Source organism: Chiroxiphia lanceolata, chromosome 7 (genome assembly GCF_009829145.1).
Source record: "Chiroxiphia lanceolata isolate bChiLan1 chromosome 7, bChiLan1.pri, whole genome shotgun sequence".
Taxonomy (NCBI): Eukaryota; Metazoa; Chordata; class Aves; order Passeriformes; family Pipridae; genus Chiroxiphia; species Chiroxiphia lanceolata.
The window spans coordinates 13,198,929-13,226,759 of record NC_045643.1 but is presented as its reverse complement, the minus strand read 5'-3'; the positions used below and the strand labels follow the sequence as shown (position 1 = coordinate 13,226,759).

At 39.5% G+C, this 27,831-nt stretch overlaps 1 protein-coding gene across 6 annotated transcripts in view; it reads right to left on the bottom strand.

Annotated features, from left to right (window-relative positions):
- Positions 1–1,319: 1,319 nt before the first annotated feature.
- Positions 1,320–27,831, bottom strand: part of INO80D (INO80 complex subunit D) — a 45,829-nt gene continuing 19,317 nt past the window's right edge. For 4 of the 6 annotated variants that reach the window (XM_032693084.1, XM_032693086.1, XM_032693087.1 and 1 more), the window contains 7 exons: positions 21,783–22,007; positions 19,670–19,779; positions 17,648–17,781; positions 15,971–16,188; positions 15,420–15,577; positions 13,254–14,446; positions 1,341–12,819 (listed from right to left, as the gene is read on the bottom strand). In XM_032693084.1, coding sequence (XP_032548975.1) covers positions 13,278–14,446; positions 15,420–15,577; positions 15,971–16,188; positions 17,648–17,781; positions 19,670–19,779; positions 21,783–22,007 — 2,014 coding nt within the window. In that variant the 3' untranslated portion in view covers positions 1,341–12,819; positions 13,254–13,277. Of the gene's footprint in view, positions 12,820–13,253; positions 14,447–15,419; positions 15,578–15,970; positions 16,189–17,647; positions 17,782–19,669; positions 19,780–21,782; positions 22,008–27,831 lie in introns of all 6 variants that reach the window. The other 2 variants (XM_032693089.1, XM_032693088.1) reach the window with 2 other exon arrangements.

Here is a 27,831-nt window from a genome sequence, read left to right as displayed (position 1 = left end):
GAACTTACACTGCTGTGCTCTCCTTTTGTTTAAGTATCTGATCTTTTCTCTCATTACTCTGTCTTGATAAATGTCTGGATGCAACACTTTCAGTGTACTTCCATCTCCCAGGAACACAAGGTATTAAAGCACAAACAGTTTCATCTTTGCCATGAAACCTTTGCAGCATGTGTTAGCATGGAAGACTGCATCATTCACTGACACCATTTACCCCTCGGCCTGAATTACAACCAGGCACTGTGCAATGCTGCCCTAATTACACTGTCTAGAATAGCTGAGCCATGTTCATTAAAAGAGAAGTCAAATTACTGAATCTCTCTCTCATCAATCTGGTTATTATTTCGATGACCAGGTCAGCATTGAGACTGTTTATGAAAAACAGAACCTGAAGATGGTCTTACCAAGGACACAACTGCTCCCTTGCAAGTCACAACCTCAAACACGTTGGAGATGGAGACTAGCAAAGCAAACATAGTGGAAGCACATCCCCTCATGTCAGAAAGCAGAGGCAAAGACTTCACAAAACAAATGGTGAGAGGGAGATGCAGCATCCCTCTACTTACTGCGAAGTGTCCAGGGTGTAGTTCTAAAGAGCAGACATCCTTCAAGCTACTGTGGAAAAGCCACTCTTGGAGACCAATCCTGGCACTGGAAGGTTATTGCCAGCCAAGGCAGTCTTGTTTGCACCAGTCACAGCAAGGTGGCACAAATGGCAGCCTTTCCCCAGCACGCAGCTGTGTCCGAACAAGGCAGTGGTGATTCCCAGTGTCTGACCAGTCCAGGTCACATGCATGCCCTGGCCTGGCAATCCTGCCCTCGAACTGACCAGAGCCTCACAGCACCTCAGTGACCATCATTTCTCATCCACATGCTAAACCTCAAAATAATGCCAAACTCCAACTTACCAGTTTCATTGATGAAGCAGGTATATATTTTTTAAATCTCAGAAAATGTAACAACATACATGACAAAATTCTATTCTATACCCCTTGAATTATACTTCCTCAAACCAGAAGACAAAATGAAGAGGATCTGGTCTCCAGACCAGTGATCCAGAGCTAGAAAGCACTATAATTAGAATCAGGACAGAGACTGAAGACCCAGAGTTGATTGCAAAACTAATTAGCTAATGTTATTACAAAGTAACAGAGAATAACCAAGAGCAGAATCAGACTCTACAGCAATCTAAGCAAAGGACAGTTTAATAACTGTACTTAGGATAGGTTTTAAAGGAAAAAAGAAATCACTTTATGGATTATATTTCATCCTGGGCAATATCCATACATCTTGGACTTAGCAAAATGGCTTGGAGAAGAGGGTTTCATCATAGTAAACACAGCTACTTCACAGCAAGATTTATTAATACATCCAAAAGAAAGAAAGAAAATCATTTTGTCACACTATATACAGATAATACATACAGTGTTTTATACACATATTACATCAGTTTTTACACAAGAAAAATATACATAAAAATGTAAACTTTTGTATACAAAAACCCTTAAACAAATTAAACAAGGACCAGATAACAAAAGGAGACCAATCTATCATCATTTAATTGATTTTTTTTTTTTAATGGTAATACAGTACATTCATTGAGAAGTATGAGGAACATGTGAGCCAACCTTTCCTATTTAAAGGGAAAGTACAAACACGAGCTTTCCTACCCGCCCCTGGAATGCTGTCCGTGAGCCTCCAGCACTAGAAGCAGTAGTGCAAGTTGCCATTGCTGCCAGGGACCCCGAAGGAAGGGACCCTTCTTCTTGGGCATCTCCATGCACCACACTCTCCAAAAGCGACACATCCGCAGCAGCCGCCTGGCCTGGGCTTTTTGTGCGTATTAGCTAGACCTTCAGCTAATACCATGAGACGGGCTGCGGCAATGCAAGTTTGTATGTTCCCTTTAAGCAGTCATTAAGTGGATTAGCTTTGCTGGAGTAAGTTGCTTATTTTTCCCAATGTACGGTATGCTGAACACGTGTCAGGGATGAGAGGGGAAAAAGGAAGGGGTGTAAGAGACTGCTAATCCTTGCTACCATGCAGTTACTTCAAAATCAGGTACATTTGCAAGCTACAATTCACTGGTTCAAAATACACTGCCTCACCTTTGCTTTCCCACTGCAACTTGTTTACATTTTAAACTCTAGTGACCGAACAACTGTATGAGGCTCTTTGTTACAAGGCTGTTTCTGATATCAAAGCATGATCAAGCTACCTTTAAAATGACACCAAACACAAACTTCTCGGAGACAGCCTTAAAAAGAGTGAGCGTTCCCTCTAAGCGCTTCAGATTGTCCATTTGCCACCTTCTTTTATTAAATCTAGGATAAATATATTTACCCTTAACTGCAAAAAGTATATTGGTTGAGCTTTTGACATCTGTTCTGTTCCACTTGCAAATAAACATTTTTGGGAATTGGAGGGGGGAAACCCCCAAAAAACAAACCCACAACAATAAACCCAAATTCTAAAACCTCAGGCATCAAATAAGAAGGGAATTATTTAACATGTTGGTGAAAAAACAGTTGCAGAAACTTGTTGGAAACCAACAGACGATAGATTCCAATGAAGGCTCCTCACATTAAATAAGTTAGACTGGTTACAGACATCTTCAATAAAAACATCCATCCTCCACAAAGTATGTTAAAATGTAACACAATAGTGATGCACTGGTATTTCTCCTAAAAAGGACAGAAGGACATGAAATCTCCTTAGTGATATCAGTACTACTGAATGTAGGAGGTGAACAATGATTTACAAAAGTAATGACGGAAAAAGTTGTGTAAAAGAAACCATGAATCATTAATTATAATTGGATAAAAGGGGGATGGGGCAGAATGCGACTACAGTATGCCTCAGAAACACCTGAAGAAAATACTTAAAAACTTGTGTTTCCATTTCTTTCTTAGGTCCGTCTAAACGACGGTGGGACTAAGGGTTTGTCTGCTTGCTTTTGGTTTTTTGTTTTCTCTTTTTTTTCTTTTTCTTTTTTAAACTAACAACCCTTCTAGTAAAAATTCAAAAGACAATTACAAATGGCTTTAGATAATTAAAAGTCTCCTTTTTAAAATAAAACTTTGATAACACATTTCTCCATATCTTCTATATAATGCAGCTTCAGTGAAAATAAGTCATAAGGGACAGCAATTTGCAAAAAAGTGTGGAAAAAATTGCCAACCAAGGTTCATAACATATACATATGTATATGCAGGACATCTACACTCTATATACATATTTAATATACGTATGCATGAGTATATATCAGGAGATAACCAACAGGTACATTCTCCACATACATAAACTGAAATAGCGTAATAGACGTGTGTGTATAAATATACATTATACACACCCAGAACACAGACATACCCATACACACGCCCCAACATATGTATTATAGAAATCATTGTGTATGACTGCATGAAAGCTCAGATGGAACAGTGCACCAGTTACCTTTTCCTAACAGAAATTCAAGGAAGACAAAATTCCATGGCTGAATTGTGGCCAAGAAAAATTGTGTCATAGCCATCCTGAAAACATGGAATCCAGTATGGCTCGATGACAGAACTGGAGCAGCATTCTCCATTGAAACTGAAGCCTAAGTTACACAGCGCTTAAATGTGACTGAGCAGGTTGCTGACAGCTGCTTTCTGCTAAAAGGATACAGAAGCTCCATTTAGCCAGAAAACAGAAAATAAAACACTTAAAACCACAATTTACTTGCATAAGCAAGATCACCCAATACACAATTAGATGCAAAGTGCTAGCATGTTAATGGTCAACTCTGCACACCGTTTTAAAACCTGTTTTATGGTAAAGTGTAACAAACTGTGTTTCTCTTGATGTCTGATGACAACCCCGCTGCTCAGAGCACAGGGCTGCCTTCTGCTTACTGCCTGTGTTATGGGAAACACAAACCCAACTCCCTTTTTCTTCCTGGGGCTGAAAACTGGAGAAGATAATTTTTGTTGGGTAGGGCTTTCTCATTTAGACTATTTAAATATGATGCTGGGTTAACCTTTTAATATGCTAGGGAGCTTTGCATCAGGTTCTATGAAAAGTTTGTATTCATCTGCAAATCAATCGCAGTTGTACCGAAGCACATCTGAATAGCTGGGAAATTTTGCATAAGTTCAAGCAGGTGCTCAGGGCCCAATTCAGCTGCCACTACAATCACCAAGAAAATTTCCCTAATGCATAAGCAGAGCTGGATTGGGCCATTAAAGCTGATTGCTGCTAGCAAGAGAAACTGTAGAGATGCAGGGACAAGGAGGAGCTGGAATGGAGGCAATGGAACAGAGAAGCAGAAGAGGTTGGCATTGCAAGAGGCCTCAACAAGTCTTAATATAACACAAAGGCAGAGAGGTACCAAGGAAACTGCACTGTGAGGGCTGAGGTAACACAAACCAACGGTGACCAAGATCAGATCAGTCACTGAGTCATCCAGGTCCCTCAGAAGAATTAACAAAAACTCGTCTGGCACAAGGGCTTACCTGTTACACATATGTTACGTGGATAGTCCCTCTCTTTAGCTCACACACTGACTCATGTTACAACTAATGTACATGTGTGTGACACAACGTATAGTCCATCTATACATCTGTATGCACGTATATATAGATTTAGACTGATTGCATTCATAAGTATTTATTGTACATCATGAGGGCAAGTCCACATTCAGCCAAGTGCTACCATTGTCTCATATACAGATAATCTCTCTGTACAGGTATACACAAAAATGGGTCTATTCTTCCCCTTAAAGGCATAAAGATTTATGCTTCTAATTCGCATTACCACCAAATAAGCAGAAGGAAAGGCCTCTGACAACTTCCACCTCCCTGCCCTTTTGCCTGTATGCATATGTGCCAGAAACAAATTGTGGGGAGAAGGAAAGGGGGAGGGATGTCGGGAGGGTATCAACAAATGATAGGGAGGGGGGATATAAAAAAATTGAAAAAAATTTCTAATTTCTGTGCAGTATTGGAAGCTCTGTTTTTCTAAACAGGTTTTTAAAGTCACCAGGATCATCATAATTACAAGTGATACTGTATGAATAAATAACAATTAGGTTATTTTCTCCAGCCTAAATAGAACAGTAAGAAGAGTAAGCCAATCTGTAGGAATGTTTCTGATTTCTCACAATTTCAAGTGAGAACTCCCATAAAGAAACCTTCCTTCTCCAATTATGAAAAAACAGGTAAGTGGCCACAATCAAATTTAGAATTTCACAGCACAAGTGAAACTCCCTGGACTTCATGTTTTTTTTTTTGTTCTGCAATCCCACAGCAGCAATTCTGGGGCAAAATGATATACACAAAGATCCTCATGAAAGAAAAATATCTACTTTGAAGACAAAACCCTTTTATGGAATGGAGACCACTCCACAAACAGTGCCCCTTACAACCTCATTGGAAAACACAAGTACACTGATTGACAACATTTTCCAGGTTAGACCACAGGAGATTCGGGTATTAATTTGCAAAGATACAGCAATTCTCATGCCTCCCCATCCCACCAAATGCAAACCTTCCCATTCAGTTTCTCCCGAAAAACTCATTCCTCCCATCATTCTTCATCCCCCCTTTGTTTTATTTAAAGGCTGTCTTTGGGAGCTTGGTATTTTCATGGCATTTTAAACAGGGCTCAATGTAACTCATTTGAAAAACAGTAAAATTGACATGATATCAGAGTTAGCCTTATAACAGAAGATTATATAGTAGAGAGTTTCAGTTATTTATACAACAGTGAGGACATAACAACCCCCTACTAAATAATCACATTTCTACAATACATTCCATCACCTCTCAACTACTTTTCTCTTTACAAAACTATGACCTACATACAATATACACATTCGTATCGCACATACATCCCCCCCAATGCATATTTTTTGTGTGTATATATAATACATACATGCACACAAGCAGTCTAATTCTATTTATAAGTCACAGTGGGAATTCCTTTGTGAGGAAAGGAGGGGGAAAATTCCTGAATAAGACACTGTAGATTCCTAATGTTCCAACTTTTCAAATTCCAACTCACAGAGCTAACTGGAAATAAATACATTAAAAAAAAGAAAAGGTCTTACAAACTTGGTTCACGACTTCCAGCTACAGTAGTTGGATTTTTAAAATTTGATCTATTTACCCTGTAACTAAATTTCTAATCATAGGTACAAACCACGGATAAATTATTGCAGAATGTAACACTCAAATTTTAAAAAGAGTTATAGGAACAGTAATATAAGGGTTAAAAAGAGTTCTATACTTGTTGATACAGGATACCATTTTATTTTATTTATATATATATCTATATATAGATATAGATATCTGCAAGGTAGCAAAGAATAGCTGTACACCTTGACACGGCAAAGATCCAGTGTAAAAAGGTGCTTCACTAGTTTGTTTTTCCAAAAAAGCTTGTATATAATTTTATAGCTATTAAAAACACATATGCAACATAATTCATTACACTCAATACAGCTTTAGTATAAAACTTATAATTTATGAGGTGATGTTAATAGCATAAATTAATATACCATTTCTCTTAAAATCTACAATAAGTATTCTGAAAGCTCATTGGGGAAGGGTATCTTTAAATAAAAAGTTTAAAGCTGAGCGTGATGAAAAAGATTCTGTATGTTGAACTTGAGATGAGAGCCCCGAGAAGAGAAAGAGTCCGTAAGCCAGACATCGTTGACTATAAAACTGAACAAAGATTTCTCCTTCTTGCGCTCTCACTTCGGTGACGCTCTACCTTAAATTATTATTTTCTTTTAAAACTATTTACTTTTTTACTTTTTTTTTACCTTTTTTTTTTTTTTTTTTTTTTTTTGTTAAATGCCCTTATTTCCACAAGGAATCCCTGAGACATACCCAAAACTGTACAGTGAAGGTCATCACTGTTCAGAGAAACTGGTTCAACCCCTTCTGGTAGGATGTAGCTATTTTGCATGAGAATCAAAATGTCCATCACTTCAGAATTAATCTATTTGCACCAGAACCAACTACACTGTTTAAGATGCAGGTTAGAGAGTCATTTCAGGGTAAATCAGTCCACTCCAAGGTAGAAGCCAATGCCATCGCAGTTAGCTACATCAGAGCAATCTGCACCAAAGTTAAAGTTTTCCAGAGGGTATCTGGGAACGTTACCTATCCCGAGTTCATCTCCGTGGGCACCAGCTGACAACGACAGAAAGCAGGTTAAACATTAGCATTACTGGACCAAGTTCAACATGCCTATGTGGTCGACACGCGGGCACTCTGGACATCTCGCTGTGTGTGTGTTTGGGGACTAGCAAGGGGAAGAGTATGAAGAATGCATTTTTCTACAGCGAGTAAATACAGTTTTATGGTCAAAAGCCCAAATTTCATCCTATTCACTTCCAAACCAAATTCTGTGACCTAGAGTAGACTGAAAAGGTGCCAACACTTACTTCAAGGAGACATACAAAGAAAGCCTTCTCCAACTATCGCTCTCAACATAGAGCCACACCCACTTTCTCCTTTCATGCTTCCACTACATTAACTTATTCCATAGTAGCCAGAGAAGGACTACGTGAATGCAGAGTAAAACAGGGGAAAGCAAAGAACTCAACAACAGTGAGAAGTACCAGAACAGCTAAGGGAAAAGCTCCCAAAATAGTCACTACTGTGTTGTTGCTTTTTTTAAAAAAGAGGCTGAAGACATGAGAGAGAAAATTGTTTTAAGATGCATCTTTTTAACTCCTTCTCCTCCACCAAACTTTTCTTCCCAACAACAGTGTTTTTGTCTACTTTTAAAGACAAGACCAAAACTTTACCCGACAAGAGCTAAGGTCTCTCATGACCAGACTTCCCCTAAAGTCCAAGTTTAGTAAATATAAATATAGATTTTTTTCACCAACCCTCCTTACTTTTATTTGGGCTTGTGCGTATTAAGAAAGAATAATTTAAATTTTTCTTTGTGACTTTCTACTGACACACTTCTCAAAAGAAGAGGAACTTCTGAGAAGGTAAACTCTTGCTAAAAGTACCTCTATATTCACTGCTAGTGTGTGCACTCCCATGATCAATGTTGTATCCTCAGCATCTAATTCATGACATATTAGTGTGCTGTGAAACATCTCCTTACTCATTGATCTGAGAAATACTTTGATCTACTGCACTGTCATTCTAGCATCCAAAATGTATGTTATGAATTGCAGTAATCTCTCCTCCCTTTCATTTTACAATCAGATTCACCCAGAACTATGGAAGACTTACCAGTTGGCACTTACACTGGAGAAGTGTCTGAGAATGGGAAAACAGAAGCAAGAATGATGAAGAATGTTGAGTGAAAGGAAATAAAGGGGGTACAAGAAGTAGCCCACAAATTCCCCTTATTAAATGTTACCCAAAAGATCAGAAAGACCTTGTGATCAGAAGATGAGAAAGACCTAAAGATCTGGTCAGCACATTAGCCCAAAACTATTCCTTCAGTTGCTGTTTCTACCACCACTGGACTTTGCACAGGAGAGTCCTTCACATGTAAAAATACAAAAGCAAAAATACACCAGTTCCACCAGGGAAGCTGCCCAGACAGCCACACAAACATCTCACTGCAGAAAATCACTGCAGGTAATTTTACTATTGTTTGTCTGCTGAAAGCACCTCCTGCCACTGTCTCTGCACTCCGCAAGTCTTGAAAGGTCCAACTACAGGTAGCTGGATCTTCTAAAAAGGCTTCCCTCTTCTCTGCCCAAAGGCTCATACTGTTGGAGAATTCATGATTTAGCTCAGTGCAGCACAAAGATAGGGAGAAATACCCTTGGAGGCCTGCCAATACCTACAGGGAAATGCAGCAGCAAAGAGGCTGCAGGAGCTCAGGGAGCTGGTGTTCAAAAGCAGTGTAGGTAGCCACCAGGGCAAGCTTCTCAGGGAAGACATCTATCCAGTGTTTATTGTACACTTTTGTAGGACTCTTCTAGCAACCAGATTCAAACCCAGACTGTATTTAGATGTGGTTACAGCAAAACAAAGCTTCAAACTGAATTTGGTTACTGGTTTGCAGGTTCAATCCTAGGCTTTTTGTCTTGACACCTAAAGCCAGTGGCATCACACCATGGCTAACAGCTCACAACAGAATTTCCCAACAGTCATGTTTCTCTTTAAAAAAATAACTAAAAATTAAAAAGCCAGTTCCCTTAGCTTCTCTTTGCTACTAGGTACAACTCTCCTTTGAGAGAGAGTTGTTGAGAGATTTTTCCTGATTTTTGCCTAGCAGGTGATAAGATTCTCAGGGCTTTCCAATGCTTTCCAAATGAGAACTGCAAATCCCCGTTTTCAGTGGGAAACCTAGCTCTTGCCATCTTCTCCACAGTACCTGAGGCAGACCTGCAACTGTGCTACCTCTCAGCATTATCAATGTGCTCAACCATAGGGAGAAGCATGCTACCATAACAAGAATGGATCTAAGCAAGAACCTGGAGAAACTGGAAGGCAGGAGGAAACAAAATTACGCATCTTTTCCATCTTCTTGCATCACATATACATCATCTTGTATCATAATAATTATGAGGGCAAAGAACAAATCAGTTTTGAGCTATCTAAGCACATATGGCTCCCCTCAGAGTTGGTGTAAAGTCTTCCCAGGTGAAAGGAAACATAAAAGCACATGGTAAAGAATGCCTTAAATACCAGGCCAGCATGAAGCTGTTCCTGATAAGCCTCCATAACACTGTCAAAATTCATCTTGGGTTAAGTACTTCCGTACAAAGACTAATTGAGGTGCTATTATTGCCAAAAGTGATGTGACTTATTCTATTCTAATTTTTTTTCAGTTCTTTAAAACTCAAATCTTATGTAAAGAAATTAACCTTTAGGTTCAACTAGACTTATTCCATTTGTTAACATGTAAAGGGCACAACAGGTATTAAGCATTTCAAATCAATGAACTGAAATTGCTACACTGGCTCTTTGGTGAAAGTGTGATGAGAGTGCTAATTGCTGTAAGAGCTGATACTCAAAAACCTTTGTGAGGGAGCATAGATTCTACTTGGGAACCACATAAGTAACAGCCTCGAGGACTACCTTAACCAGACGTGCAGTATTTCCCAGAGGAAGAGGTATGAAACATCTCTGACTGCACATACCCCTCAATTGGATCTCTTGCATCCAACAGTAAGACACTGATGCACTGAAGTCAACAGGCTGTGTGGGTGTAGAAGTCCACCTGGAATGATCCACCTTGTAAAGCTAAGATCAAGACCCGTAACTGCTTGTTAGGCTGTAACCATGACATTGGTGGCATTGAAAAAAATGGGAGGTGAACCAGAAAAAGGCAAGAGTGGTGGCCCATTTCAGAACACTGCATCAAACAGGACAGAGGGATTCCTATTTCAAATGTATACAAACTGAAATTTATTTTTAAAAGTGCAGCTTTATTGCAAACTTAGTTTGCTCATTGAAAAATGTTACGCAGTCACTTTTGAAGAGTCATCAAGGGATATACAGAAATGGAAATCTAAGTGGGGGAAGAGAGTTGATATCCTAGGCTACTTTATAGAAATGCAGGTACATAAAGGCCATTGATTTCAAATGGGAACTGTGGACCTGCACACCTCTGACAGCTTTTGAAATTCCCATCTAGATCAACACATAGATCAGGAGCTGGGTTCTGTTCTGAGTTAGATCAGTACAAACTCAAGGTGACCTTAGACAAAAAAGCTTCTTTGTAATTTATACCAATGAGACCCAGGAGAAGTTTGCACTCAGTTCCTCTCCTCCCTTTCTCCCCAGCATTTTCTAAGAAAGAGAAATGTGATGTGGGGCAAATATACTCTGCACTAGTTTGATGGGCACAAGAACCATTTCAAGACCAAAGTCCTGAAACCAATGTACAGAAATTGACACCCTCTAAAATTATGTGAATGCACAAACAGATTAAAGAATAAACTATTTGGTACACTAGTTCTCCACTCTTTTTCAGTCATCTGAACAAACTGAAGAAGGTATATGGACACAACAAAAATCATTTGCAAATCAAACAGTTGTCTCCTCAACAAAGTATGGGTAACATAACACAAAAATAAATAAAAGCCTTATCAGATTTGCCTCATTCACAATTCCTCAATCAGCAGGACAATCACAAGCAGGATTTCATAGGCTTCAATTAAACTTTTTATGTGATTTAAAAAACATTTAAATGTTACAAACATATTTAAATCACCACTTAAAAATATTCAGCTTATATTATTCAGATCTATTTTACCAAGTATGAAATAATGACTTCATAACAACAGAAGCATGAAAATAATTTTTGTTTCCTCCACCCACATACACTTGCAATTTCAGAAAAGGACATATGCATCATCCATGCTCTTTTATATTTAAAGAGGAGAGATCTTTCAAGAAAAGACGGATAGTATGATTGCTACAATAGTAAGACACAAGACCTATCCCATTTAAATTCTATTTCTTAGGAAGATGGAAGGAGAGGTTTGGGTCAGAGATTTTGGTGTGTGCTTGACTGCTAATAAAATGAATTTCTATAGCAACTAAACTTCGGTCAATGATCCTTTGCTCCAAAAATTTATTAGGCCTCCCTATTACATGTGCTTGGTTATCTCTTAATTTCCTGAAATAGACTACAATACATGTAGGTAGGACTTTTTCCTGTAAGGTAGAATGAAATCCGTCTTCCACAGTAAAAGACTGAAATGAAGAATATTCTATTTTCTCTCATCTGCATCTCAGAAACAAACCAAGAGTAGAGATCTGTAATATTAAGTAAGAGCTACTTTTACAGTCAAAGTCAGAGCAAATTTGAGTCCTATAGAGTCACAAGCAAAGTCCTTTGTTTCCTTCTTGATAAGAAGATGCAAGTAAACACCTCAGAATTTCTGCTGTTGTTATCTCTTGGTTTAAAAAAGGTAAAATTAAAAAATAAAATTATTTTTAAAAAATTCTAAAACCTAGCTGACTTCTTTCTTTAGGAACTGAAATTACTACCAAAGAGTCTGAATACTATCTTTAGCAGGTGATCAGTACAAACAAAACCATCCTGCAGACAGAAGGAATTCTTACCTATTTTGCTTTAGTGATTTCTCTTTTGGTTAGCCATGACTGCTGACAGGTACCTGCTAGTTCCTTACATACATTCAGCTTCCCAAACAGAGGATCAAATCCTACACATGTCAAAAAAACTATATGGCTCTCAGGGGATTAAAAACTATCCAAGGAAGTCTCACTAGCTAGACATATTTTGAGAAATGCATCCATTTGAAACTTGCAAAGGGTCTGACCTAGACTTGTGTGGACAGGGAGAATACCAACCAAATTCTTCGGGTTTCAGCTGGGAAATACCTGTTAGCCTGTCAGGCAAAGAGTTCTGGACAAAGACACACTTGAAAAGGCAAATCATCAATGCTACAAGGCCACAGTAATTCAGCAAGGAAGGGAACTTCTGCACAGGAATCTTCAGGAATCCATGGTCTATTTCAATCCTGTTTCTTTTTTTTTCCCTGGGCTAACTTCATATCAGCCTTCAAACTGATGGGCAACCAGTCAACTGATCCCTTTGCTACTCAATTAATTACAAATCATGATAATAAAAAAACTCCAAAATCAGCATGCAATAAGAACAGTGACCAGTTCTGGAAGGGGACAACTCCCACTTCTTCACCAAAAGAAGAAAAGGAATTCTGCTCCCTGCACCCCAAACATACACACGCACACAGAGAAGGTCAAGAGACTATTTTAAGAAACTGCCAAACTCATCCTTGAACCATGATCTTGATTTAGGACTTCAGCGCACCATTTTCAAATCAATGTGTGCAGCCAAGTTTTCCATGCCAGATGCTACCTTTGGAAAAAAAGTAAATTAAAAATAAAATAAATAAAACAAGAGACTTCTTCCCACTGGAAAACTTTCTACCAGATGCTAATGGGATAGCAAGCACTGATCTGAACCCTAGGGAACAGTAAAATGCATCAATGATCTGAGGTATCTTCCCATTTCTAGGTCTTACTGCTAAGATCAATTACATCCAGTAACTGTGCTGTATCCTTAAGGAATTATTGGGGAACGGTGAACCTGCCTGCAATAAATGAGCACCAGTGCATAACAAGCACATGTGAACGCTACAGCAAGGTTCACAGAGGGCTAACCCTGGTCAGTACTGAGGCAGGGGTTTTCTTCTCAACCCCCTCTTAAAAAACAGGGAAGGAAGAGAGGACAGAAAAAAAACAAAGAAAAAGGAAAAAAGAAAAGATAGAAAATACAGGTCCCCCATCTACCTGCATGGAGCCAGGCAGACAAGCTCAGTTGGAGGTGGTGAAGGGCGCGGATGCGTTATTGGTACTGGTAGCGGTGGCACCGGTCACTGCGAAGCCCGTGGGAGGAGCTATGGAGCTGTGGCTGGGCTGCAGGTCCTTGGGAATGCCACTGTGGGAGCTCAGCTGGTGCCCAAAGGCTGCGCTGAACTGAGGGAGCTGTTGTTTAGGGGAGGTGGAGCCCATGAGTTCAGCAGAGGCAGGACCCATGCCACTAAAACTGGTCTGCGGTAACCCCGGAAGCACACTGGAGCTGTTGGGGGTCACAGTGGCGAAGGCAGGCTGTGTGGTCTCTGAGTGCGAGGTGGTAGGTGGTGTGGACAGGGAGGTGGACAGGAGGTGTCCATCTGCACCAAGAAGGTTGCTAAACGGAGAGGGGTCCCCAAGATTGACAGGAAGATTTCCCCAGTGAGTTCTGGGGTTGACCACCCCGCTAAGTGGCACATCCAGCTGAGTTGGGAGCAAGTGCTGTGCCATCATGGGCATCTCTGCTGAGAAGGTAGCTGCCAAATTATCACCAGAGAAGGATGTGGTGTGAGGGGATGTGATATGGTCACTGTAGGGAGACGGCACATGCTCACTATCATAATGGCTTCCATGGGGTGAGGAGTGTGAATGGTCACTGCTGTATTGCTGTCGTGAGGTGATCAGGTCATCTGCCTTGCTCAGCAGCTGGGCAGGGTGGGGCCTCTGGGAGGCATGGCTGCCATCATGAAGTCCATGAAACTGTCCCGGGAAGGCTCTCTCCCCAAGGCCACTCTGGCTTATCAGAGTGGCAGAAGTAAGGCCAACGTTGGCTGGGGCTGAGAACTGCCCCTGGATCTGCCCTGCCAGGGGCGTAGGTGGGTTGGACAAGGTAGCAGAACGGAGCAAGTTCTCATCCAGCTCCAGACCGGAGAAATTATCATGTACTATACGCCCATTCAACAGCTCCCCCAGATCCGTGTTAACCTCTCGACTCAAGGACTGCATTCCTGGAGCTCCAGCACCTGTAGAGAACACCCCTATCGCTCTATCTGACAGCTCCTGAACTGGCACACCATCTGTCTGTGTAAGTACTCCAATGGTACTCAGGCACTCAAGAGAAGTTACAGCCTGTAGGGCTCGTTCCAGTTCTTCAGCCTCTTCTGTAGTTGGAAGGAGATCTCCATTTTTACCTGTAGAAACAGGGACACCATGAGTTAGCACTCACCTCTCAGGTGAGACTGGCACTGGCACTCTAAGGATGCAGATATACAGACAGTGCAGTACAGAGCTGCAGTGTATGATAACCTTCCAGCCTAGCTTGCAGTACACAGAAAATATCATTCATCAGTCTTCACTACGTAAACAAGGTAAGAAAACCAAGAAATTACACCTTCCTCTTCAATGGAACTCCCCCTCTCCACCGTCCTTTTCCACATACTACAATGGGAGATGCCTCTTAAACTTATTTAAACATTTTTACTTTAGGTCTAGTAAGATTTTCTTCAATGCTGCAATAACACAAATAGTCCACAAACCCCTTTCTATACTTACCAATATTACAGCCTGGACCTAAAATTTACACAGACAGTATAATTTAGGTTAATATCAACTCAAACACAGTCTGATGTCATGTTATATCAGAAAACGACCAAAGAAATCACATACCCAACTCCAGGCTGTTCTAATTTCTGTGTTATATGTGATAGGTGCTGAGCTTTAGAACGCAGAAATTCAGGCACAGTTCTGATCAAGAACTAGTTTCAGAAACGTATTTAAAAATTTTATTCTCTCTCTTCTCTTTTTATCAAAGGCCAATATTGACTGTGATTCCAGCCCCACTCAATGGCAGAAAGATGCCATTACTGTGAATACTGTTGATTAAACTGTAACACTGACAGGCAGTAAAAATGTAAAATGAATTATTAAAATACTAAACTAATTAGGATTTTCAAAGTAGTAATTATTTGAGCAAGCAGAGAACTATACACAGCCGTCTTAAAGTCTGCTTTACTTCAGAGCTCACAAACAATAGATCAAATGCACACTTCCTTCTCTAGAATTTATAACTGTAAGAAAGCAAGCAACTCCCCAAAATGCAGTTTAGAAACACTCACTTCTTCAGCTCACTGACTGTGTTCATGCTAGCATAAAATAAAATGGTACCTTCAAAGAAATCAAAATCTTGCAAGTCATCAGGCAGCCGCGGCAGGACATCAGAGAAGTCCTCCTGATTCAATTCCAAGTCATGTGGAATGTCTGTGATTTCATTGGCGATATCATCAGGCAGCTCATCAGCACTCAGCTCTGGTGTGGAGGGGCTCCTGAACAGAAAGTAACATTAGTCCTTGCTGTTCAACTCTGGTTCCTCCAAAAGACAACTATGAATGCATATCCATCTAGAACGGATGTTTCCCCATATTTTTTAACCCCATCATCTTGGAAAAAATGCATTTAGGAAGTTTCTTTAGGAAGCTTAGCCTACTCACTAAGTACATAAGATGTGACATCAGGGTCAAAATATTTTATCCATCAAACCCGATCATTGCTCAAATCCAAAATGACCCACTCTGAAGTTTTTTTTCAACAGTCAATGGAGACGCAATTTCTAGCCCTGCTCCAGATGCTGATCAGCACAGCAAAATCACACCTTTCTCCAGTGCTCACGGACAACATTCAAGCCAACAGTGGGAAACTGGGGCAGGCCTACCACTGACCGTATGTGGGGTATCTCTACTGGCAGTGAGACACTGGCAGGCATTGTGAGGTTCCCTTGGGGCACTGCAGGAGGAATGGGTTTCTGGGGCCGGCGTGGGCCTCGCCTTCTCTTCTTCTTGTGTTTTTTGGTAAGTGCAGGTGGCTTCGTTTTTTTCCTGGGTTTCCTCTGCTGCTGGTGCTGAACTTTACGGGAGCTGTCTCCTCTCAAGAAATTATCCTTTGGGAGCAAAACAATAGCAATGAGAGCATACTGAGAACAAGTGTTACTTTCCTTGCTTTTTTCACCCTGGCCATTCCACAGACATTCACATGTAATGTAAGAGAGACTGCTAACTTACACCCAGGCATGGCTACAAAACTTGATCTGCTTCCTTCCCCATTGATCCCAATGGCAAAAACAACATAGACCAAATTATGAGGTATGCTAAACAGTTTATCACACACGCAGTATCACTTTAAAAATTGTCATAGCAAAACCTAACTAAACTAGTGTAAAACTGTAACCCTTAGCAGCACTCTTGTAAGTATTAAAGACCAAACACTATTATGAGTTGGTGTTAACGCAGATAAGCTGCAGCAGCTGAAGCCAGGATCTTCCAAGTGTCCGCTGCCATAACAGAGGGACAGCATTGAGGAAACAGAATTAATACTGTTGGACTCGGGTAAGGATGTGGGTAAACAACTATGGCCTCATTGCTTCTGAATAGCAATCACTGACCCATTAAAAAATAAATCAAACTATCATCACTCTTTAGATGCCATCATACTGGGAATGGCAGAGGACTGTATTTGCTACAGAAGTAAACCTTGAGACATGAAAGATTGCCTAGAAGAGGGGGAAAATCCCATACAAATCTGTGTAGCACAAATTCTTGCATTTTAATCCAAAAAACTCCATAACTCACAACTATTGGAGAGCCTGGACAAAAGCAATAACAAAATCCACACAATAACCCAACGACATAACAAAAAAAACCCAATAAACAAACAAACAAAGGCAGTTTTACACCTAATTGAAGTGAGACAAGACACCATGAAGGAGGCACAAGACAGAAGCAGGTTTGTGAATTATCCTTAAGGTTTTTTTCTGGAAAATAGAAGGCATAAAAGGAGAGCAGAGGACATCAACTTAATTTCTGCATTCTTTGAACTTGAGGTAGGCCACTGATCCCCAAAGGAGGTTAAAGATAAATTCTAATAGTTACTGGAAGGTAAATAACGTAGCAAAACCATTATCTGCATGCTTGTAATTGCTATCTACATTTCCTCTAGAAAATATTTTGGGCCCCATGTACTGAGACTACTTAAGCTGCAGACTTCTTAATACCACGCTCACACTCAGATCCAAGGACCAAGAATGAGCCCAAATAAAATGACCATGGAATCTCACAATGATCTTCCATTTCTCAGTTCAAGAGAAGAATTCAGGTTTTTTCCAGTGAAGGATTTTCTCATGCACACTTTATTATATCCTTAAAACTATGGAAAAGATTTTCACAACATACTTTATACTGTGAACGTTTGGCATATTTTACCCTCTTAAGAAAAATAATAGGATACGAGCTCTTAAGTTCATAAACTTGCTAATTATCAAGGAAGAGTGCATAGGAAAACTGGGGTTAAAACTCCTGATCATCCCAATACGTAAATAAATACGGTTTTGGCTTTGTGCTTACCATTTTTTTGGCATGTTCTTCGCACAGAGGTGTCTGATGTGTAATGTCAAAAACTGGCACAGAGCACTGTTGACCATCTGCAAACTTGGCTGTGCAACTTGAGAAGAGCTGCTGAGAACGGTTCAATAAGATATCTGTGCATTTCTGCATCAGGAATAACACGAGACAACGATGGAGGAACGCCCTTTGATTTATCAATCTGATAAAGATCAGAGCCTTCAACTCTATCTGTCCATAGATGTTATTTTTAATGAGTACCTTAACTTTGCTATTCAAGTTCAAAGCTAGGTAAGGTTCAAACCCAACTTTTAAGGTGAAAAAACTGCATTCATGCAGAATCTCTAATGATTTTATTATATGCTGAGATAGTTTTATAAAAGCAGGCATTTCACTAATGAGTTCTTAGCGAAAAGAAGCCTTTTCCTGGAGTCTTAATCAATAGATCAATAGCAGTTGGAACAGTGTAGTCAACAGGACTATTTCCTTACAGACTAATGACAATCCATACTGAAACATTAAAGAAAGAGTATTTCTTAATTCAATCTTTTAAGGTACATTCTTGGCATTTATCTTTAGAGAGCACAGAAAAAGAAGTTTCAAGATCCTTCCTGCTCCTCTGAAAAAAAGATGTGCAATCAGACAGAAAGGTCAAATAAATCCAAACGTAAGCTTGCTGAGATTTCCTTCAGAAAAAACCCTTGCAGGAGTGAAAATGCTTCTAGACTTACAGCAAATCAAACAGATATCTCATTGTGGTTTTTTCTAACAACATTAGAAGAACTCCTTCCATCTTGAACAGTCGTCAGACTTCAACATCACTATGTATGTTCATAAAATGTTAAAACACAAACACAGAAAAAAGGACAAAGAAAATAAAAAACCTGCTGAACAGTCCAGGTAACAGACTTGGACAGATGGGTCAGAACCAAGAGCCTGTTCATTTTAGGAGAAACTCTTTCCACTGAGAAGAAAATGCAGAGAGAAAAAAATGGGCATAAATGCAAAATCACTACCCTTGACTTCTCTGCTTTACACACACCAACAAGCAAGACCACTTAAACTAAAAAAAAAGAAAAAATAAAACCATTCGAATTATGAGGCAAATCTCAAAGACAACTGCACACCATGGTGCTCTCTCATACAGAGATTTTGAACTGCTCTGCAGATCACTTTTAAGGGGTCTGCAAAAAGTCAACCAAGAAAAACAAGGCATCAGCAAAACAAAAAGATTGAAAAGGTGCTGCAGTCTGATAGTAACTAGAACAGATCAGCACTAGTCACTTAAAATACCAAAACCAAAAGCTTCAACAAAAGAAGTCACTTCAAAAAAAGCACCAATAATTCTTCAGCTAAAACCAAAAAAGATAAAGTATTACACGTCATAAGTCTGTCTGTTTATAGTCTTCAGAACAAAACCTCACTTCTAATGTGCTCTCTTCTTTCTGTGATCTTTATCCATTGACTCTTAACGTCCTTTTCAAGTTTTGCTTGAAATTCCAAGCACTGGGAATCCTTCCTCATCTAGACTATGAGGTTCTGTGACCCCTTCTATTCTGCTGCTTTGAACAATGCAAAGTATGATTTCCATCTTTCTAGTCAGTGTAAGCCATCTTTTTATACTATGTATAAAAATCTGTTCCAATAACACTGTCATAGGAAGATAGTCTATTGGAACCTAACAAGAACTGCATGAAAACCAAGAAACTGAAAGCCACGTGGTTTGCACCAAGTCATCGTGAAAGATGATCATTTTTGTACAGGTTTCTTGCATCTATCAAACACAGATTACAAAGTAAAATGATGTTACTATAATAGATACCAGTGGCAAACTACATATCTTCACTGTCTATAGACCCAAATCACCCAGAAAAGTTAAAAGCAAAGTAGTTATGACACACTAACAAATAGGTATTTCTTTGTGAAAACTTATTTGTCAAGGCAAAAATCTAACAAACAAACAAAAAAACCCCTAAAACAGAACTTCCACGCTTGAATGCAACTCCCAAAGAGTTAAGAGGATACGCTGAAAACAGTGCCTGGTGAATGGAAGGGCCTTGTTAGTGCACTGCTCTCCCTTCAAAGTCCCGCTACAGGTTGTTGGTTCTGCATCTCTCTGCCTCACTTGGCTTGTGCTGAAAAGAAAACATAAAAGAATTTAGAGACAAAGCCCCAGTTTTGGGTGGTTACTTAACACAATTATTGCACTGAACGTGGCACAGTAGGATGGAAAATTATAACACACATGTGTGTGTCATGATCCAGATGGGGTGCACGCTACTACCAGACTCTACACAGGGACACAGAATAGATGTCAATGACAGGTGAAGGTGTGACTGCAGTAACAGGATTCTCATTTATTTCACAGGGCCGTAATTGTAATGAGAGGTGCTGTGTGCTGCGACTGTGTAAATATTACAACACCCTGCAACAGAGCCAAGGGCAGCAGTAGTTGAGTGTCAACACAGTGACTCTCAAAAGGAGGTCAATCTTTAGAATACAATGTATTGGGTATGCCTATGTGGGCAGTCAGGTGCACTTCCAAGCCTGTTCATAAATCAAAACATGCCGAGCATCCCCAGAGCTTACATGCAAGCATGTGCTCAGACAAACTTAGACTGAGCTCTGGAATGGCAGAGCCTGAGCGTGCTCAACATGGATAAAAGCTCTCCTTCATCAACGTGCTACAGCCCAATCCACCAGCAGGTGCCCAGAGCTGGGCACTCCCTCAGCACAGCCTCTATGCTTTGAGCCTGAGCTGCAAGCAGGCGACCAGGCAGCAGTGTGGACGAGCACCGCAAGTGTTACACAGCTCGCTTGGTGTTAGCCTGCACTCGAGGCATGTGTCACCTTCAGTGGAAAGCTGGCGATTCCAGGGCTGGCTTTCACCTCTGTACACGTTGTTTTCTAGGTTGACAAAAAGCTGTCTGTAGCCTGACTGTTTTTCTTCGGCCAGTTCTGTCATCAATTGCACTTTGACTGAGCAAAGTTTTAGTTAGCAGTATTACTCCTGAGAAAAATGTCATAACTGAAAAGACTCTTTGGTTACTTAAATTAACCAGAGCAGTGATGACAGGCACACCTGGCTTTGCTGGTCTACCCAAAACAACATAATCTTTTTTTTGCGTAATAAAAGGCAAAAATAATGGGTGAAAAACCAGCAAGAGCTTGTCAGTTCTGGTAAAGTTTTGCTGTAGTTTAAGTTTGGAGAAATTTCCACAACTTTGTAAACTAGTAATGGAGTTCTGTGTTACACCTCTGAGCAGCTCTTCAGCACCACTCCACCTCCCCAACAATAAACCCTCCAACAGTCATGAACCACAGCCCACTGCCCAGGAACAAATGCATCCCATGAACCATACTCTCAGTAACTTGCTCCAGTCTGCATTTCATATTTTATCCACAGTCGCACATCCTGTAAAGCCAAACTGCAACAGCAAAAGGATGCTGCTGATACTCCAGACATAACACCAGGATTCAGACTTAGTCTGTTCCTGCACAAATATGAATCAACCAACTCTCCATATGCTGAGAGCTGGAGGGATGTTGACATTATCTAGAAAGAATTCCCACAGAAGGTAACCTTCAGAGTTGTTAGAAGATATTTATTTTGTTGCCAAGTTTCATTTAATGTTAGATTGAGTTAAATCTAACAAAAAGCATGAGATTAAATTTGATTTGCTGGGAAGATAATTAAGAGGAGGTACAGACTTTTCAAAAGAAGCTGGTCTGAAAAACAAAATCTGAATTGAAGCAGTGAACTACAGACCAGACCGCACACCTTCTAAAGAAATGGGCGTAGTAAAGTACCAGGTATTTGAAGGAAGCCAAAATACATAGATTAATTAGTAAGAATAAATTCTAACAGGCCACTAATTTCTTTTGTGACATTTAAGAAATTGGGCCCAGATACTGCTGGACAAACAATCCATATTTTAAAACTTAAAGCTGGAGAAGGCCTGTCTTCATGGAAGACTCTGTATGCCATGTTTATTTTACTCCGCCGACAGGCATTCATGTGTCGTGGTTTTCCACCTTGTGCATTACTACCTGTTTCAGCATTTCAGCTGCTGGATGCTCAGCCCAGTTCCACCCTGTCCCAACCCCAGGTTACTGCAGTCACAAGGGAAGGTCTAACCTGGTACAAGCACATGTAGCTCTTCGGAGTTCCTGTATGAGCTGCCCAGCACGCTCCGGCTCTCTGCTGGCCGCCTGCAGCAAGGCTTTCCGGAGCGTGTGCCGGCATTTCTTCTGACGGGATTCTGCCCGCTCCAGGCGGCAGAGGTGCTTGTATTTCTGCTGAAAGTAAGTGCAAAGTCTGGTCACCCTGGAACTCCTGTCATCTGCATTGTCATCATCGGACCTGAAGGAAGGAAAATAAAAACAAATGGGCTTTAAGTTACTCCTTTTTTTTCCACGGAAGCTATTTTGTCACTTTAATAGAACTGTTAAGTTGGCATCCATCTTCTAGCCACACAAACATCCAAAGACTGAAATCAGGCAGGGATGCTTGAGAAATAGTAAGAGCAGAATCTCTTTTAAATTCTAAAGGTACTTGCCCTTCTTAGTATGTCATTATTAGAGATTACATCAATTTATCATCAAGTCTGACACATTTAAATGTCTAGAGCCTGCTGTTCAAAAAAATCTATACTGTTAACCTTTATTTACTGTAAATGTCTTGGCAAATGAGACAAACGCTTAAATCAAAGTGCAATTAATGGAGAGGACAAGGGTGGAGAACTGTGTAGTGGAAATTTATTGAGGAAAGGTCATGCTGGAAAAGATGGTCAAATTCTAACAAGTACCAAAACCGCTGACTTTTTCCAATTCCTTTTACTCTGCCAGGTGGTGTACTGCTTTCTAAACCAAATTACAAACTAACACAGTGGATACTGATTTCTCCTTGCTGCAGAGTTAAAGTTGAGTTACTGTAAGTAGTAAAGAAGAAATTCACATGTAACTCCAACGGTAGTGATGGAAAAATCAGACCAGGGCTAAGCAACGACCAGATGAAGGACAAATCCAATTCTTTGTTTGCTTTAAAAAGCCTTTCCCCATTTATCTTGGCTTTCTGAACACCCAGGCACATATCAACAAGACCATCAAACCATGTCAACACATTCAGTTAAATGAAGTAAAAGTCATGAAACAGAAAATCATCACTGGAACTCGCTAAAACAAGGTCCATGAAGTTACTCAGAAGTCCTCCCCAACAAGCTCTAGTTTGCAGAATGAGTTTTTTGTTCATGAAGCAACAAAGTGCATATGTTGAATCTAAGAAAAGTAGGTTTTGTTCAATTTTAAGTTTTTCCTATAGAATAGAGAGACTTTATGCTAACTTTCCTATCCGTAACACAAAGGGCGGGCAGGGGAAAGTAGAGAAATCCAAGCAAATGAAGCAAATCAAAAGCTCACAAGGTTCAGACTATAGAGCTTGGCAAGACTGAATGAGCTGACCCCCAAACCTGCACACAGCAAAGCAGACCAGAACTAGCTGAAATAGAAGAGATCTGAAATACCAGCCGTGATATTTACTAAATACAGTAAGATTCAGAAATGCAGATAGAAGACCTGCCCCTGAAAAGCCATATGACGAGGACCTACTTTCCTTTCTGGAAACTCTGACTCTATTTATATGCAGGCCAAATTTAAGAGACTGCAGCCATCTCCACTAGGGCTGTCCACAAAAACTCTGCAGCAGCAAACACTGCCTTGACACAAATGCACGTTTTTATGAAGTTTTATGTAAAGTAAACCATTCCATGTATTTTGTTTGTTAAATCAGATTATTATTATTTTCTAGAAGCATAAATTACAAGTATTTAACCTATGCAATTACATGCTTTGCAGCAAATACAGCCTGTTAAAAATATTTAACATGTGTAATGTTTAAAATATTTTTACACTGAAAATTAAAAGAAAATACACTTTTGCGATCTCTTAGGAAAGAATGTTTACTGGGAAAAACTACCTGTTTAGAAAAAATTAATTCTGGGCTATTTAATATAGATTTTCCTTCTTCCAATGTATTAATAAAAACTGGGAATACATGGATGGCATATATATTTATAGATAGGTTTAACATCTGTAGATATTTCATTACTGCTCTGGGCCAAGACTTTTAAACAAAGTTGCAGATATACTGATTTAATTTTATATATGGTTAAAAATTAGAAAATACTTTTTCTTTGGGGGAAAACAAAAAGTGGAAACAGCATTTTTTAATGTAAATTTCTCTATATTTAAGACTTTTTACTTCCCTCACATTGAAAGAGTCAGAAAAGAGTCACTGTACACTGAAATATTTTTGAAATGCAGTTTATGAAAACCTTTTTAAAAAGTAGATGAAGAAGTAGAAAGAAATCATGCCTGCAGTGGGCAAGGGCTTATTTTGAGCCAAATAGTTTCTAAAAACCTATTCAGAATTTTGTTTTCAGGCCAGTAAGATTAACCAAAATGTTTATATGTTCAGAGAAACCTAAAAATACCAAAATAAAACCTATTTTTATTTTTTCAGTAGTCAAGTACTGAAAACGAAAGGTACTTTTATTATTGTCCTTTCATAAACAAGATTAACAACTTCTATTTAGTTTATTGTCTTAAACTGCATACAGAGCTTCTGAAGTTCAACTTAATGCGTGGCATTTAATTTTTAAAAAGATTTCTGGAAGTGCACGCAAGCCATTTGATAGTCCAAAATGGTTCTTCCCTTTCAGATTGTTATGTGTGAACATCAGGGGAATTATTGCTGAGTATTCATGAAGAAAACAAAGACAGCACAAAGCAGCAGAAAGGAAGAGCAAAAGGGTAGCACGAGCAGTCAGGCACCACCAGGGAACAAGGAGAACATTCTCTCTATTCTGAGATACCCAAACAACTATACTTCAAATCCCTCCTTACAGAGAAGTTTTGAAGAACCTTCCCTTCTTTCTTTTAGTTATTCTAGTTAATGTGAGTTATTAAATCCGACTTTGACAATACAGTGTTGATATTTGCTCCTTTGAGTGGGGTAGTATGAGGAGGGACTCACTCCTTTTTCAAACTTGCTACTTGAAACGCTTGCTTTATCTATATTTCAGTGTACAAAGTGAAAAACCACTTTGTTATAAAGTCACTTGTTTTCCAGTACCTTCCAAGCTACCAAACCCAGAAATCAAATAATCTAGGGGAAAGCTTCACTAATCTGCAGCAGGGAACAGCCCATGCTTTCTCTCCAAACTGCTGCTCCCATAAGGGATTCCTCCCACCTCGGCAGCCTTCTCTGCCAGCCACCCAGCCTGCACTGTGCCCACTACCAAGCCCTGAGCTACTATTTGAACTCAAACATTTGTGCCTGCCTCAAAGCACTGCATCCCAGAATCCTGGGAGCACAGGAACGCGATTTTTCAAAATTAAAGCACAGAATAATAAAAGCAAACATTTGGCCTGCATTTCCACAGGTGATTGCAACAATATGAATTTTACAGATTAAAAGGCCAGAAGGTAAGTGAACCAAAAAAATATATTAGTGTTTTCGTGGTTTAACCCCATCCAGCAGCTAAGTACTAGGCAGCTGCGTCCTCACTCTCCCTCCAGTGGGATGGGGAGGGGAATCAGAAAAAAAACATCTTGTGGGTTGAGCTAAGAACAGTTTAATAATGGAAACAAAGTAAAATATACTGTTACTATTTACTGTAATTGGGGACAAAAAAAAAAGAAAACCCAAGAAAAACACGTGATGTCCTATACTACTGCTCATCACCCACTGAACGATACCCAGCCCACCCCTGAGCAGTGCTCAGCTCCTCCCTGACAACTCCCCCCAGTTTATACACTGGTCATGATGTATGGAGTATCCCTCTGAGCAGTTCAGGTCAGCTGTACCAGCTGTGCTCCCTCACTGCACCTCTGCACTCCCTCTGGTGCACCTCCTCTCTGGCAGACCATGGCAAACCAAAGTGTCCTTGACTTAGGGTAAGCACTACTTAGCAACAATCAATCCATCAGGGTGTTACCAACATTATTCTCATACTAAACTCAAAACACAGCACTGTATCAGCTAGTAAGACAAAAACAAGCACTATCGCAGCTAACACCAGACACTGTTAAGAGGTTAACTTTAAACGAATCTGGTGAATTTCTGAGAGGTTAAGAACAGCTGGAGTGTCACACAAGAAGTTCAACTGAAAGTTAGAGGATTCCCCCCACAATCACATAAGCAGAAATGCTGAGAACCAGCTGTCCAGGAAAGCAGAAATTAACTGTTCACTTTCTTTCAGTAGTCTATTCTGAGAAGCATCCCTTCCACTGTCTTCCAGGAAGCTGAATGGAAAAGGACAGAATGAAGTTGGCTGGTGGGACCACAAGCTCAGACACAAGTGAACAGAGAAAAAATAGCCTTCATTTTACTGTAAAAAACAGCAATTAAATCCCGTAACGTAAGGGATGTGATTTCAGAAAGTAAAAGTTTTAAGAAACAATCTCCATTGATTTTCTGGCAAAATAAGTCTCCAAAATTCAGAGCTGTAACAAGTCACTGGCTGACTAAGTTAGGAGCCACGAGTCTGCACTGCCAGATTAGCAAGACAGAGTTATTTTGACAAATCAAATCTCCCCAGACATAGTTTGAACTAATTCATCACCTTCAGCAGCAGACAGATCACACTGCAGAAGTGTCAAAGTGAAACATTTCAGGTAATAAAAACCTCTACAGAAGCTTGTAGAATAGGAATTAAAGTTTTAGAAGGCTTACATCAAGTGAATGTTTATCCATAATCAAAATTAGTAAAGTTGTTGAATGACTAACACTGGGTAGGTTGATGGAAGTACAAAAGCAGCCAGTAGCATACAAAATTTTATCCATCATGATTAATTAAGACAGCATTTAACTGAGGTGCACAAAATGCTAGAACGGAACAGAAAGTGTCAAGACAAGGTACTATTTTTCACTCAATATGTGAAAAGAGTAGGAAGAATCCAAAGGAAGTTAAGACAAATAGAAAACAAAACACACAGAGATGACCTTTATAAGTTGACAAAAAAATAGGGATATATGGAAGACTAAAATCAAATGTCAGAGAGAGAATAGTGTAAGGGAAGTTATTTAATAGATATATCTGCTGTGAAAAAACATGTATGATTTAAAATTCTGAAGTCTGTTCATGTTTTCCCAAAAGAGTTTATTTAAAAGCTGTCTTTTAAGCTAAAACTGTTTGTGAAAGCTCATTCTCTGACTGCTGATGCCCTAAAAAACGATGGCCATTCATAACAAAAAAAACCACCTTTATTTTAGAAAAGAAAAGCCCACACACTGTTTATTAGCTTTGATTCACTGAAGACTCTTAGTATTTAGCATCCTGGGGTGTGTCCTGATGACAGATACAGCTTTGTTGTTCACTTTGAGGACAATCTTTAGAGAAGGCAAGAAGTTTTAGCAAGTTTCAGAATTTCCATGTAATAACAAAATAAACTTTCATTAACACCATTATTCTAAGTGTTATATTTAAAAATTAAACGAATGAAGGAAAGTTGTAATACCAAAAGGCCAGTTGCACAGTAAATGAGAATCATGTTATAGAAATTATAATCAAATTCTATTGAGACTCAAATTTCTTTTTTAAAAACATTCTTTGTTACAATACTATGCTCAGGATACTTTGCACCTTAAAACTTATATTAATAGACATATATTATCATATCCTGCTGTAAGTTCAGATTCATGGTTTAGCAGTATATAGAGAACACCATAAGCCTTTCTGCACCAGCAGCTAATACCTGCTCTGCTTATCCCTTTGATCACATCACTTCCTTTCAATGCTCACAAGTATTGACAGACACTTAATTAAGACAACACTTAATTAAGAAAAGAAATACCATGGCCTTTAAAAAAACCACATTAAAACAATAGCCTGCATAAATACTATAAGGATTAATGAGTGAAATGTAGCAAGTTTACTAACAAAGTTATTCACAAACAGTAGGAAAGACAAGAAACCATACCAACTCCATTTGGTTATAATTCAGGACCTCCACTCAGCAAGGCACACAAGTTAATTAATAAATCCCACTAAACTCAGTTAAATTTAGACAAACAAGCTTAAATCCTTTCCTGATGCATCCTTCTGATAGCAGACTGCACAAAGGTCTCTAAGTTAGCTGAAAACTGGGACAGAAGGCAACAAGCTGTTTCATAGCTCTTACAAACA